This window comes from Trachurus trachurus, assembly GCF_905171665.1.
Source record: "Trachurus trachurus genome assembly, chromosome: 23".
Taxonomy (NCBI): domain Eukaryota; kingdom Metazoa; phylum Chordata; class Actinopteri; order Carangiformes; family Carangidae; genus Trachurus; species Trachurus trachurus.
This window is the reverse complement of record NC_139912.1, coordinates 5,148,177-5,164,198: the sequence shown is the minus strand read 5'-3', so window position 1 is coordinate 5,164,198 and position 16,022 is coordinate 5,148,177. Positions and strand designations below refer to the sequence as shown.

At 38.3% G+C, this 16,022-nt stretch overlaps 1 protein-coding gene across 3 annotated transcripts in view; it reads left to right on the top strand.

Moving 5' to 3' along the window:
• The window catches only part of sfmbt2 (Scm like with four mbt domains 2), a 61,374-nt gene that overhangs the window by 26,388 nt on the left and 18,964 nt on the right, over positions 1-16,022 (top strand). For all 3 annotated transcript variants that reach the window (XM_083999684.1, XM_083999682.1, XM_083999683.1), the window contains 5 exons: positions 10,098-10,186; positions 11,131-11,380; positions 12,136-12,233; positions 13,432-13,533; positions 14,867-15,097. In XM_083999684.1, coding sequence (XP_083855810.1) covers positions 10,098-10,186; positions 11,131-11,380; positions 12,136-12,233; positions 13,432-13,533; positions 14,867-15,097 — 770 coding nt within the window. The remainder of the gene's footprint in view (positions 1-10,097; positions 10,187-11,130; positions 11,381-12,135; positions 12,234-13,431; positions 13,534-14,866; positions 15,098-16,022) is intronic.

Genomic DNA, 16,022 nt, shown 5'->3' with positions numbered 1-16,022 from the left:
CTGTTATCAGGTGGATTTATACCTCTGACCCCGGCTTACCTATAGGAAATGTTACTGTATGAGTCCTCTGAGAGCGACACCACTCTCACAGTCTTTTCTTCTTTTGAAGTTAGCATGCTACTGTCTATAACCTGTTTGCCCCGAGCGCTGTTCGCATTTTCCGATACCGAGTCACTGAAGACGTACATGTAGCCCTGCTGCCACTTGAGCAAGAAACCACAGAAAAAAATAGTCCTTTAATAACAAGCCCAAATTAATCATGTTGTTGATCTAGAACTTCATAATATTAGTTTTTGCTCTGCTAACTGTCAATAACCTTAAAGGGATAGTTCAACATTTTGGCGAATTGGCCCATTGCCATAATCCCTATAGTCATAGCAGTAGGTTCGTTACCTTTAATTGTCGGTGCAAGCTATTTTTAGAACGGCGGAGCAGAGCCGCGAGCTGCTCAGAGCTACGCTACGGAGGCTCATGGGATTTCTTGGTTTCCCCTCATCAAACTCATCAAATACACAATCCAACAACTCCACAACGCTCTGGTGGACAAGTTGTGACCTGCACATTCACCACGCTATGAGATAATAACAGAACGTTACCAGACAGAGTTGTTTTAGAGGGAAATTCATGCAAAACCGCTGATGCACGTTGCCTTCAGGGACAGTTTTTCATCAAGCAGTCTCTGCATTTCCCTCTAAAACAACTCTGTCTGGTAACGTTCTGTTATTATCTCATAGCGTGGTGAATGTGCAGGTCACAACTTGTCCACCAGAGCATTTTGGAGTTGTTGGATTGTGTATTTGATGAGTTTGATGAGGGAAACCAAGAAATCCCATGAGCCTCCATAGTGTAGCTCTGAGCAGCTCGCGGCTCTGCTCCGCTGTTCTAAAAATAGCTTGCACCGACAATTAAAGGTAACGAACCTACTGCTATGACTATAGGGATTATGGCAATGGGCCAATTTGCCAAAATGTTGAACTATCCCTTTAAAGTAACCAGTTTACTTGCAGTAAATCCTCACAGATGACAAGCTGTAGCAACAGCATGTTTTGCATTCTGTCGGAGAAAAACAAAGAAATGACATTTAACTACTCATCAGAATAGTTTGTCAGTTGATTGAACAAAAGATTAAAGAACGATCGGTGTCAGTTCTCAGTCGTTTACATTCTTTGATTCACCTTTTTGATACTGAGAGTTGACAAACAGGTTTGATTTGATTGTTTTTGATCCAGTCGCTGCTGGCATTTAGACTTAAACGCGGCTCCTCAGATCTTTGGTGATGTTGCAAACCTGCAGGTCTGCCCTGGCCTGGTGTTGATTAGATTCAATTCTGATGACTTTGCATTGAAATTTTAACCCTTTTTGAAGTAAAAACGTTAAAAAAATGAATAAAAAAAAAGAACTAGTCCCAAAAACAACAGTAACAGTGAGTAAGTGGTGAAAATACACCAATACATAAAAAACACTAATAATTATTTATATTTCGAGACATCAAACCTCTTAATATTCCACATAATGTGAGTCATTATTCGAGTGTTTTCTTACACACAGTCGTTTCTTGCCTCATGATGTTGCAGCATGTGTTGAGCCAGAATCTGGTTTCTGTGGAAGCTTCTTCTTCTTCTGCAACTACCTTACAGACACACACACACACACACACTGCTCTCGTAATGAATGAGTGGGCAGAGTTTTTTTTAACAGCCTGGAGAAGGACTGGAGGTACGGTGGCCCAGAGGGCTCAAAACACTGCAGATGATGGAGAGAAAAAAACACATGCAAATAAACAAAACACAAAAATGTACTCAGATACACAACAAACACAATGTGAGACATTATGCTAATAAAAAATCTTGACAAAAGTCTATAGTTAAGAAAATAACATAGAAACAGTGAAAGCAACAGATTAAAAAAAATACTTAGAGAGAAATAAAACTTCACTTCAGGAGGAAACTAAAACTAGACGGACAACAACAGGATAAATGTTTTCAGTGATGAGCCCGACTGGGAAGCACTTGTTTTGTCACTTTTTAAAGGTTAAAATCATTAAAACAACAGGTTCACACATGAACATTTTATACAACATAAGATGTGTATTTATTATATCCTTCTTTATTTCAGACTCGTATAGGTCCATATTAAATACATACAAAATAGAAAAGAGAAAGAAAAAGGTAAAGAGCTACAACAAAAGAAAACTACTTACTACTACTACTTACTTGTAACTTTTATTAAAATAAAATGAATGTGTAATGTGTACATTTTTGTGTGTCCCCTGGAAACACTTAGGTTGTTTTGTGAGGAGGCTGCAGTAAAATACACATTATGATTCATGCACATTTTTTATATTTTTATAATGTTATTTATTTATTATTTTGTTATTATTGGTTCTTAATGTGGTTTTTTTTTTGTTTAATTCTGGTGTTTTTCAGTGGTAAAGTTGTTGCCATGACAGTTTTATTATCTGATATGAGCTTTTCCACGTAATATATGTTAACTTGCACATATATTCTACATTTATATTAGTATTATTATTATTATTTCTACATCTGTTTTAACTTTATTCTGAAAGCACCACAGTCTGGTTCGGTAACACAACACTCAGCTCCAGTTCTTTCCTGCTGTAACCTCCAGATTTGCATATAACCTCACTATGGCTGTGTGTTTGTCTTATATAGACTACACACGAGAGAGTGTGTGTGTCTGTGTGTGTTTGTGTGTGTGTTTGCCTTTTTTAAAAGAAGCTTTTTTCTCATGAATGGAGAAAAGAATCAAAGTTAATGACAGCAGCAGCAGCAGCACCGTGGGGCTCTTTAGCACTCAGCGCTAACACGTTGCTACAGTAATTCATATTTACACTCTAATTCACTGCACTGTTGTGAACACGGGTTCAAAAAAACATTAACAATATTGCACATGAAACCAATGCGGACATCTCTCTGTAAACGCACACATTTACACACACACATATAAACACAAACACGTGGTCTTCTTGGTCTTTTTGTAAAAAGCTGCCAGAGTTGAATTACAGCGAGCTTTTCCAGCTCATGATCTCTCCACGCCGGAGCGGGAATCAGGCGCAATTTACTCCCATTAACTCTGATTGGACTCTGTTGCACGGCTGCGAGATGATTCCTTCTCCTTTTAATTATAACATTGATTGTCTAAAGTAAAGATTTTAAATGAGCCGAGAGAGAGAGAGAGAAAAGAAGGAGAGGAAAAGGAGGAGGAGGAGGAGGGGGATATTCAACTTTCGTATATTTCTGATTTGTTTGTTTTTTAATGCTACATATTTTTGCACGGAGACTTGAGCCAGCTTTGGTGCAGCAGCATGGGAAAGAGAGGAGGAGAAGGAGGAGGAGGGGGGGTGAGGTTGGCATCGGGACAGAGTAGGAGAACGGGTGAGGGAGGGAGGAGGGTGGAGAGGGAGGGGGAGGGAGGGGGCATTAAAGATCTCTCCTCCCTCAAGGTTAATTATGCACTTATTGTTATGTGAAAGTCAGGCTTTCACCTCTGTGTGTCTGCCGCCTTCGGGATGGAAATGAAGAATAATAGATAATTATTTATATACGCAGCAACTACGGCATAATGAAGCCGCGAGCCGGGGAGGGAAGGGGGGAGGGAGGGAGGGACGGGGGGAGAGGGTGAAGGGAGGTTGTTGAAGTTTGCATGTTTTAGCTTCTGCTGCTGCTGCTGCTGCTGCTGCTGTAGCCGTCGGTCGGAGCTCGAACTGGCTTCATGACTAATCTGAGCAGGATCTGTAAAAATAGTTTATCTATTTCTGCACACGCAAGATCAACACAGGAGTGTGTGTGTGTGTGTGTGCAGTTTGTGTTTGTGTGTGTTTGTGTGGCAGTAGCAGCGAGGAAAGAAAATAGTCTCACAGGAAAAAACACTATTATTAAACAGGCATACAGTGAGGCTACAGTGAGGCGTTTGCTGCTCACGTTAGAGCGTCAGGAAAAACGGCTTCTCCTGCATCGATGCCAGTTTGTTCAACACAAGTGTTGTGTTTGAGTTTGAATCGTTCAGGACGGAGACGAGAGAAATGTTATTGATCGGGTCTCATGAGTCAATTATATGTTTAACCTCCTCAGAGGAGCTGAGTGTCAGTCAAATAGTCATATAAGTCATATAACTGTGATGATAATTGTTATAATAACATGGTTAGTACAGAATGACAGCGTGAGAGGAGGAGTTTCTATGAAAGAACCGCTTATAATAGTTATAGATAGATAGATAGATAGATAGATAGATAGATAGATAGATAGATAGATAGATAGATAGATAGATAGATAGATAGATAGATAGATAGATTAGAAAGCAAAGTTAGAGATATGCAAAGATGAATAGATAGTTCGTAGATATTGCACATACAGTAAAGATAGATAGCTATAGATAAGGAAAGAAAGAAAGAAAGAAAGAAAGAAAGAAAGAAAGAAAGAAAGAAAGAAAGAAAGAAAGAAAGAAAGAAAGAAAAGATATTGATAGGCAAGATATTGAAACATATTAGATATTGAGAAAGAAAGAAAGAAAGAAAGAAAGAAAGAAAGAAAGAAAGAAAGAAAGAAAGAAAGAAAGAAAGAAAGAAAGAAAGAAAAGATACTGATGGATAGGTAAGATAATACATGTTGATATAGATAGATAGATAGATAGATAGATAGATAGATAGATAGATAGATAGATAGATAGATAGATAGATAGATAGATAGATAGATAGATAAGAAAGCAAAGTTAGAGATATTGGACATAGATAAAGATACATAGCTATTGAGAAAGCAAGACAGAAAGAAAGAAGGGATGAAAGAAAGATATTGATCAATAGATATGGATAGGTCAAATATAAATACATATTTATTGTGATATGCAAAGATAGAGATGCATATGGATTGGTAGATATTGAGAAAGAAAGAAAGAAAGAAAGAAAGAAAGAAAGAAAGAAAGAAAGAAAGAAAGAAAGAAAGAAAGAAAGAAAGAAAGAAAGAAAAGATACTGATGGGTAGGTACGATATTGATATAGATAGATAGATAGATAGATAGATAGATAGATAGATAGATAGATAGATAGATAGATAGATAGATAGATAGATAGATAGATAGATAGATAGATAGATAGATAGATAGATAGATAGATAGATAGATAGATAGATAGATAGATAGATGCATAGTTAGAGATATGCAAAGATGGATACTAGATACTGTACGTAGATACTGATAAATTAGACAGATAAAGAAGGATAGCTATTGATACAAGAAAGAAAGAAGGAAGGAATGAAAGAAAGATATTGATCAATAGGTAGAAAGAAAGAAAGAAAGAAGGAAAGAAGGAAAGAAGGAATGAAAGAAAGATATTGATCAATAGGTAAATATTAAGAAAGAAAGAAAGAAAGAAAGAAAGAAAGAAAGAAAGAAGGAATGAAAGAAAGAAAGAAAGAAAGAAAGAAAGAAAGAAAGAAAGAAAGAAAGAAAGAAGGAATGAAAGAAAGATATTGATCAATAGGTAAATATTAAGAAAGAAAGAAAGAAAGAAAGAAAGAAATACTGATGGATAGATGGATGGATGGATGGATGGATGGATGGATGGATGGATGGATGGATGGATGGATGGATGGATGGATGGATAGATAGATAGATAGATAGATAGATAGATAGATAGATAGATAGATAGATAGATAGATAGATAGATAGATAGATAGATAGATAGATAGATAGATAGATAGATAGATAGATTTAGAGTAATAAAAAGCAGTAAACTAAATCATTCACGTTTTCATCACCTTGTTTAGTTCAGTTTCTTTTTCTTTTGTGTTTTATGGTTGTTATAAATGTTTGTACTTTGTAGTGAGAGACGATGAGTTTCATTTCAACGTCCATAATCGTCGTTTTCCCGTCGTCACTCGGTTCAGATGCTGATAGAAGAGTCGTTAAAGTGAAAGTCCATCAGCGTCCAGTCGTTCTGCACAGCTTATCTTATCACACACACACACACACACACACACACACACACACACACACACACACACACACACACACACACACACACACATATACACACCTCCTCCTCTTCCCTGTGAACAACCTGTGACTCATCCTGAGGGGAATCCTGAGGCGTTCGTTCCCTAGAGAGACTTGTCATCTCTCAGTCGGCCCCGCCAAAATAAAAGTCTGGAAATCTGTACGTAACTGTAACCGGCTGAAGTGGCCTCTACAGTAAATCAAAAGCATGTTTTATAAAAGATAGTTATAGAAAAAAATATAATATAAGTAGAAGAGGAGCAAAAGAACAACACTTAAGTCAACTGTAGATCTTATTAACCCCTTCATGCCCAGTGGCCCGTCAAGGATTTTTAATAAGCTGTTGAATGTAAAAAAAAATGCATATGGATTGGTAGATATTGAGAGAGAAAGAAAGAAAGAAAGAAAGAAAGAAAGAAAGAAAGAAAGAAAGAAAGAAAAGATACTGATGGATAGGTAAGAGATAGATAGATAGATAGATAGATAGATAGATAGATAGATAGATAGATAGATAGATAGATAGATAGATAGATAGATAGATAGATAGATAGATAGATAGATAGATAGATGCAAAGTTAGATATGCAAAGATGGATAGACGTTCGTAGATACTGATAAATATAGACATAGATAAAGAAGGATAGCTATTGATACAAGAAAGAAAGAAAGAAAGAAGGAAGGAATGAAAGAAAGATATTGATCAATAGGTAGAAAGAAAGAAAAAACTGTGATTAGGTTGTTTTGGGGTTTTTTTTCTAAACATTTAGGAGATTTAGAAGTAAGTAAAAAAGTAAGAAGTAAAAAAAAACAGAATCAAGAGTCTCATAAACGCAGTAAACTTAAACACTTAAAACTTGTCTTCACCATGGAAACACACCCACTCATCCTCATCCTCATCACCGGCACCAAACTGAGCAAAACTAAACTAAACTAAACAAAAATGTTGCAACAAAATAACTTCACGGCTCCAACGGCACTCGAGTCGATCCACAAACTTCTTTTCAGTCGTGTTTTTTCAGAGCTACACACACACACACACACACACACACACACACATTTTTCACTTTCACTTCAGCTTGATGCTAATCAATGCTGCAGGGAACGCCGGTTCTCACAGCGTGTTGGAGTCATTCAGTTACTCTGACTCATTTGGCAGCGTTTCAGTGGCCCCTGCAAGTATCTCGGCTCCTGGATGTGTGTTTTTTTTTATTACTTTAGATATATTAAAACTCAACAGCAAGAAAAAAACATAATGAAACATGCAGGACGCTGAAGGTTATAGCATCAGCATCTTCTTCCTGGTATTTCTTTGAAAGGAGGCGAGAGGGAGAAATGTCAAATGAAAAGCAAAGCAGGAATTATATAATAACTCTTATGCTGCACCATGGGAAACAGGAAGCGGAAAAAAAAGAAGAAAAAGAAACCCACGTGTCCCACATGCAAATGTTGCTGGCACTGGTCTTCAGAGGCTGGCACTGGTCCACCTGGCATGTATAGCATGTGTAAGTCAGTGTGTGCAGTGTTATTAGTCACATTTAGGGGGACGCAGCGGTGTGTGTGTGTGTGTGTGTGTGTGTGTGGTTTCACATGAACCACTGGTGTAAAACCTCTTCAAAAACCTGGTTGTCAAAAAAGCAACACAACTATAACATAATTATGGCCTTTTATTATTTAACAGAACAGAAACACTGAAAAAAATCTATCAATGATTTTAACGCACTTTATTCTGTTTTACCAAAACAACAACATTAAATTGGCCGCAAATTGTCAAAATTCAGCAAAAAGAGTCTTTGACAAAACCAAGAAGAGATCAGAACAGATAACTCTTGTAACCCTGTTACATTGACAATAGATTTTAAAATAACTTTTACTTGTTTTTTAAAGGGATAGTTCACCCAAAATTCAAACTCACCCTCATGTCGACTAAGGGCTGGGAGAAGTTTCAGAGTCCTCCGTGGCTTCTCTGAGTTACAGCGGGGGTCCGCGCAGCAGTATTTGTCCATATAATGGTTGTGAATGGTGCTCACTTTTCTTCGTCCAAAAAGACACACCAAAAAACATCCAAATACCTCCATACTGCTCGTCTGTAATGTCCCTCTTGTATTGAAGCCCCGACATGAGAAATTGTTCCGAAAAATATTAAATAAGTCTATGTTTCAAGCTTGTTTGTAGCAGAAGCTCCCAGTGTTGCTCTTCCTGGTCCGTCCAAATCTCGCGTGATTTGCAATGACCACCAAGAGCAGTGCTGGGAGCTTCCGTCAATACAAGAGGGATATTACAGACGAGCACCATGGTGGTATTTGGATGTTTTTTGGTGTGTCTTTTTGGACGAAGAAAAGTGAGCCCCGTTAGCGACCGTCATGGACATGCAGTGCTGCACGGAGCCCAGCTGTAACTCCAAAAAGGTACGGAGGACTCTGAAACTTCTCCTATTAGTCGACATGAGGGTGAGTAGATAATGAGTTAAATTTGAATTTTGGGTGAACTATCCCTTTAATTCGGCTGCAAATTGTTCAAAATTCAGCACAAAGAGTCTTTGACAAAACCAAGAAGAGATCAGAACAGATAACTCTTGTAACCCTGTTACATTGACAATACATTTTAAAATAACTTTTACTTATTTTTTCAATTAATTTCAATTCAATTCAAAAAACTTTATTGTCTATCGCAAGGACAGAAAATTGTCATTAGTTTGGGCTCCAAAACAGTCAGACATACAAACACCAACATAAAAACTCACATTAAAAAATCTAACAAGCGTCAACTTGACTTAACTCAACTTGATGAATTTTATATATCATTTTTACATGTTTCTATTATATGCAAATATACAAGTATTTCATGTATGATATTGAATATTTCCACAGATATGACATTTGCATGAAGGTGGGGGGAGGCAGCAGTCTTGACAAATACTGAACTAAAAATCGATGACTAAGATACAAAAGCATCATCAGCTGAACTCAACATTAGTTCATCCTGAGGGTTTCCCCCCAAAAAAACCCTTAATGCTTTATTAATGGGGCTCATCAGTTTTGGTTTTCATGTGTCAAAATGAAATCTTTTTTTCTTTTTTTGAATATTAAACCTTCACATTGTTTTCAACACATTAAAATACTGGCAGTTTTCCCCCCTCATCACACCTTGTTAACTGTGAATTACAGAGAAATAAAATGATATTCTGAAACAGAAAATAAGACGACATGAGTCAAAGACTGAATCAGTAGCCTGAGATATATTTTTTGTTTTTTAAAGAGCCAAAAATCTGTGTAGTTTCCATCTCCTCTCTGGAGCTCTAGAAATAACAGGTCACCGTCAGCCAACCTTTATTTTGAAGTTTAACAGAAATGTCTACCTTTATTTTGAAGGAGCTTTTATACAAACATCTACCTTTATTTTGTAGGAGCTTTAACAGAAACATCTACCTTTATTTTGAAGGAGCTTTAATCCAAACATCTACCTTTATATTGTATTGAGCTTTAATAGAAACATCTACCTTTATTTTGGAGGAGCTTTAACAGAAACATCTACCTTTATACTGTATGGAGCTTCAATAGAAATATCTACCTTTATTTTGAAGAAGTTGTAATAGAAACATCTACATTTATTTTGAATGAGCTTTAATGCAAACATCTACCTTTATTTTGAAGGAGCTTTAATACAAACATCTACCTTTATACTGTATGGAGCTTTAATGTTTGCAGTGTGAATGAATCCATTTGATGCTTCAGATGCTAATTCTGTTTCACATTTGCATAAGATACAGTATGATTGAGCAAAGAAACTTTGTTGCACAAATTCTTCCCATTATAATTTAAAAATGCATTAGTCGAAACGCTCTGTGTGTGTGTTTGTGTTTTCGAGTTACATGCATGCACTGAGCTCACGCCTGCTGTTCTCTGGTGACCACACTTAACACGGCTCTGTGGTGGTGATTTCTACATTTAATAATTTACCGTGACACAAAGACGTGTTCACGCTGTGATTTGTCTGCCTGTTTCTCAGTTTCTCTCTCTGCTCTGTGTGTGTGTGTGTGTCTGTGTGTGTGTGTGTCTGTGTGTGTATTGTGTGTGTTTTGTCTCTTTGCAGCCATCAAGGAGAAATACAGCGACTGGACAGAGTTCCTCGTCCAGGACCTGACCGGCTCGAGGACGGCGCCGGCCAACCTGCTGGAGGGGGTGAGTGTGTGTGTGTCCACATACCGAGACCATTAGATATATGAAGATATATCAGATTTTTAACTCGTGGTAATAAACCATGAGATGATCTCTGCTCTACAAAGGCAAAGTGCAGTATCTGTAAAAATGCCAAACTGATAAAAACAGCTTTTTGTGTTTTTCATTGTCAGGTCAAATTATGAATAACTACCAAGTCTATAATTGATTGGATAAAGGTGGACTGAATTAAAAAGTATTTTGCAGTTTGTCTTTCTGACCAATTTTGACCGTTTTATGGCAGATACTGCACTTTTGCCTTGGTTTTGGTGCAGATACTGCACTTTGGCTTGGTGTTAGCTACAGATACGGCACTTTGCCTTGGTTTTACTCCAATGGAATCATAGAGTAAATTATAGATAATAGTTAATTCCCAACCTTTTTTGGCTCGTGACCCCATTTTGACATCACAAATTTCTGACGACCCCGGTCAATCAAGATGCACAGCTCAGATTTTATATGCTGCATTTTATTTGAACATGATTTATATTCAAGAAAGTGAAAGTATAGAATACAATTGTTTAACATTGTCTGTGGTGTTTTTAAAAACATAATTTTAAAAAGAATAATAATTAGTTAAAAAATGATTTATCAGTCATTTTTTTTTATCAATTACTGGACATTTCAGGCGACCCCATTTGAATTCCAGGCAACCCCATATGGGGTCCCGACCCCAAGGTTGAAAAACACTGTTATAGACTATAGTGAGTACAGTACTTGGTTTCACTGTGCTTTTTTGGATGGACAGCTAAATAAAAAGCCCAATAACTCTGGAAATGTTAGCAGTACCAATATCAAATTCTACCAGATTGAAGAGAATATGCCACACTGTTGATTGGTCAAAAAAAAACTGCACTTTGCCTTCGTAGGGCAGATCTAACCTCTCTCTTTCTCTTTCTCTCCTTCAGCCTCTGCGAGGTAAAAACACAGTGGACCTGGTCGTCGAGGGCTCGGTCCTGGAGCTCCGGGACGTCGCCGACCCGTTCCTCTACTGGCCCGTCAGAGTCGTGCAGAACGTGGGTGGGAGGCTCCGTCTGCGCTACGCCGGCCTCTCCGACGAGCACCAGGCCCACGACACCTGGCTGTTCTACCTGGACGTCAGGCTCCGCCCCCTCGGCTGGGCCCTGGAGAACCGCCTCGCCTTGGAGCCGCCCACAGGTGATCCATCATGTGATCCGCCTCAAACCGATCTGGCGATTTTCCTAAAAGTTGATTAGAGGGCAACTGAAAAAGTCTATTATTTATTTTTTATATCTATTGACCAGGACTTTCATCATTACACAGTATTAGGAGTCAAATCCAACTGATATGATGCTAATATATTTGCAATAAACCAATAAATGATATTAGAATAATAAATATGATTGATTAATCTTAAATTTACTCTGTAAAAAGTCAGAAAATTGGGAAAACCTACATTTCCAAGGCCTGAACATGGCGTCCTCACTTCTGACTATCAAAAATTTTGAACTTCTACAGTACTATAGATGAAAAAAATGACCATATATTTACATTTGAGAAATTGAAAACTGTGTATTTTTGCTTAATTAATTAACTTAAATGATGAATTAATTTGCAGAATCTGAGCCAACTGATAAAACCAGCTGTTAATTCCAGCATTCAACAATATTTGTGCTTTACAGAGTTTTATTGATGTGTGAATTTTGGAGAAATTCACTCAGAAAAGTTGCACGAAACAGGAAGTAGAGCATCTTAAGGTGCAACCATTAACAACGTGGCATCTGGAGTTTTTCTTTAAAACAATAAATCAATATGCAAAACATGTTTTCTAACATTTAAAAGAACTGGAATGCAAATCTAAAGGAACTAAATAAGAGTTTCCTTCGTTGTAAGTTCAGTTTCAGAGTTAACGAATTAACATAACTAACTCCTCTCGTGTCTTCGACCCTCAGAGCTGCGGTCTCTGCAGAGCGCCCCCGTGTGGCAGCAGGCGCTGGAGGACGCTCGGCTCGACGGACAGAAGAGTCCGCTGCCGCTCGAGGTTTTCAAGGTGAGCGATGGTTCACACGTTTTGTGTTAAGTGTGTGATGTTGTTGTTGGTACACAGCCAGCCAGCCTGCAGCAGGAGCGTGTGTGGGTGAGAAGACCTGTTGTGACCACTGTTACCTCTGTTGTCTGTGGTCGATTTACGATGTGAAAAGTGGATGATAATAAACAGCGAGGAGGCTTCATTTTACGCCTGTAATTAGAGGTTTCACTGAAATACTGTAGCTGCGGACGGAAAACGCCCTGTTGAACTGAAATCACTGCTCCATTTGAACCAAAGTACATCATTTTGTCACATTAATTCATTATGAGAAGCTTAAACCAGGATTGTATGTCGTATTTCATGATATAAAACTTTATTATTATTACATCTTATATGGAAACTTCAAAGTAAATGGAGAGTACAGACTCATAAAACAAAGATATGTATATAAATTAAAATGACATCGATTTAAATTACATAAGAAGAAGATCTTTTAGTCGTAAAACATGCTAATTTCACATTAGTGGTATCAGGCCTGTGGGAGTTCAAGATGAAAACAGTCACATGTTCTCAGTCTTGATGTGTTTGCAGCAGGGAGACGTGCTGCGTTAAAGCAAACACTCGTGAACTTTGAGCTGTGCACAAGCTTGTGCAACAGAGATGAATGAGTAACGTGTTGGAAGAAAAAGCCTCAAAAGAACAAAAACAAACGATAAAACTTGCTCCTACCACAAGAAAAGACGTTTTTCTTTTTTTTTTCAAACAAAATAAAACCATCTTAACCAGGAATTATGACCTTAATACTAAAAGAAAGAAAATCTTGAACACTCACTGTCTGGGACTGGAGGCCTTTCCTGTAACAATAACATACAGGAAGTGTCGTGTTTATGTTTCCAGTTGGTTTAAAATGAATAGAAGAATGAGGAAAAGTGAGTAAAGTAACCACACGGATCATTATCAGTATCAGACACATGGATTAACAATGCATCTATTAAAAAAAAGCAAATATTAACATTAAATGTGGCCTGAGTGAGCGCTTCATTCATTACTTTGCCCACCCAGCAGCAGCAGGGTAATGCGTGACCTACATTGTGTGTTGCATGTGAATGTGTGTGAGTGTGTTTTTCTTTTTTTTCTTTTTTTTTAAATCACAAGTGGTTCAAGCTCATTTGTCATCTGAAAAAATAAAAAAATAAAAGTTGTGACATTACTGTGTCAGGACCACGTCGACCTGCCCAAGCACTCCTTCACGATGGGGATGAAGCTGGAGATGGTTTCTCCATGGGAGCAGCTCCAGATCTGCCCCGTTTCTGTCACCAAGGTGAGTCGGCCAGTGACACACACACACACACACACACACTGACACACACACACACACACACACACACACACACACACACACACACACACACACACACACAAAAGACAATATCTAAAACCAGAAAGGCAAATCGGATGAGTACCGAACACATTCCTCCTCCCAGGGTGGATGATAAGGCAGGAAATATAAACAAAACACAATCAGACTCGCATTGAAATCTACTGACTTCTCCTCTGGCCCACACCCTAAGTTTGTTTTTGTTTTATTTCTGCTTAATCCTGCTCAAAAACAAACAAACAAACAAGCAAACACGGGTAAAAAAAAAACTAATCTTCTTGGCGGAGGAACGACTTCCCAGGCGACTCCTCCCTCCAGCATTCCTCAGCTGCCTCCGTTAATGCTGCAGCAGAGACAGAAGCAGAGGCCTCGCTCCTCGGGCTCTTTCTGCAGCTTCACTTTGGCTTTTTTTTAAACTGTTATGCAAATATATTTGTAAATACAAGTACTTTAGTAAAGCAAACCTTCTATTTTATATTTTTTCTGTTTTATACTGCTCTTTTTCTACCTCCTTTCCTCCGATACAGTAATAAATAGCCTACATGTCCCCAGTGTGGGATCAATAAAGCTTTATCTTATCTTATCAGTTACGATTGAGCAGTCATCTATTGATTAATAAATCTACTATTGTTTTGCTGTATTTATAATAAATAGACTTGTATATGTACTACTGGAATGATAAAAAATGTTTATGATAACAAGTAGACTTTGCCATAAGCAATAGCTGTTATTTGAATACATAGTAAAACTCAAATAGTTGGGGATTTATTAAGTGACATTTGAACAGTTCTTACTAAATAGGTATAGTTTGTTTTGTTTTGTTTTGTTTTGTTTTATTTTTTTTATTTTATTTTTTTTTACATATCTTTAAGGTGTAAAGTTGAAATATGTCCTCATGTTTAGATTTTTTTTAAATGTATATAGGCTACACAAGTTTTAATTCATTCATATTTAAGACTTCTGAGTTTTAAATTAGTTTTGAGTATAAAATGGCTGTGTAATTGTTATCTTTTTAGATTATTATGTTTATTAATTAATATAATAAAAGGATTTACAGTGATTTCTTTGTGATGTGACTTACGTTGTGAGATATTCTCACTTTGTATAAAGTTTAAAAGTCTAGGTACTACATCTCCCATGATGCATCTGCACTGCATCTTTACTTTTGTAGCTTCTCAGCTCGAGCAGATGCCTTTTTAATTATAAAAAAAAAAGAAAAGAAGGAATTTTATTGGAGGTTGGTGTGAAACGCTCTGCTGTCTTTTCCCCTCCTCAGGTCTACAGCGACGTCTACTTCCAGGTCACGTTGGACGACCTCTCTGTTGACGCTAAGCCGCGGTCGGTCGTGTGTCACGCCAACTCTGCTGGCATCCTGCCCGTCCAGTGGTGCCTGAAGAACGGCGTGAGCCTGGAGAAGCCGCCGGGATACGAGGGCCAGGACTTCGACTGGGCCGACTACCTGAAGCAGAGCGGGACCGAGGCCGCTCCCGACGCCTGTTTCCCTGACGTAAGATTTGTTTTTTATTAACAGAATCTCTTACAGGATGTTTATGGTGCATAGCAAGCATCTACAGTTTGTTACAATGAATAGATTGTATTTTACAGAGAGAACGTACTGTACATAATCTTATAAACAGTGGCGTGCACTGGGGGGGGGCAAAGGGGGCAGTCGCCCCCCCTAAAGTGCCCCTGGGAGCCAAAACACGCCTTAAAGTGCCCTCTTGGAAGCCAAAACACGTGCTAAAGTGACCTCATGGGGGCCAAAACGTGTGCTAAAGTGCCCTCTTGGAGCCAAAACGTGTGCTAAAGTGCCCTCTAGGAGCCAAAACGTGTGCTAAAGTGCCCTCTAGGAGCCAAAACGTGTGCTAAAGTGTCCTCTTGGAGCCAAAACGTGTGCTAAAGTGCCCTCTAGGAGCCAAAACGTGTGCTAAAGTGCCCTCATGGGGGCCAAAACGTGTGCTAAAGTGCCCTCTTGGAGCCAAAACGTGTGCTAAAGTGCCCTCTTGGAGCCAAAACGTGTGCTAAAGTGCCCTCTAGGAGCCAAAATGTGTGCTAAAGTGCGCTCTAGGAGCCAAAACGTGTGCTAAAGTGCCCTCTAGGAGCCAAAACGTGTGCTAAAGTGCCCTCTTGGAAGCCAAAACGCGAGCTAAAGTGCCCTCTTGGAAGCCAAAACGCGAGCTAAAGAGCCCTCTTCAGTGGCGAGAAAGCGCTATGTGCCCTTTTTTTCCCAATCGCCCCTGCCCTTCAAAAAGTCTGTGCACGCCACTGCTTACAAATACACCACAAGGATGATTTCTAAACATCAGAAGAGATAATAAGAAAAGAAAAAAAAATAATAATAATAAATAAAATATATAAAATCTAAACAAAATAAAAATATGACATGAACCTTTCCCATCCCACCCCCCACCCTCTTCCCTTGTATGGTTCTC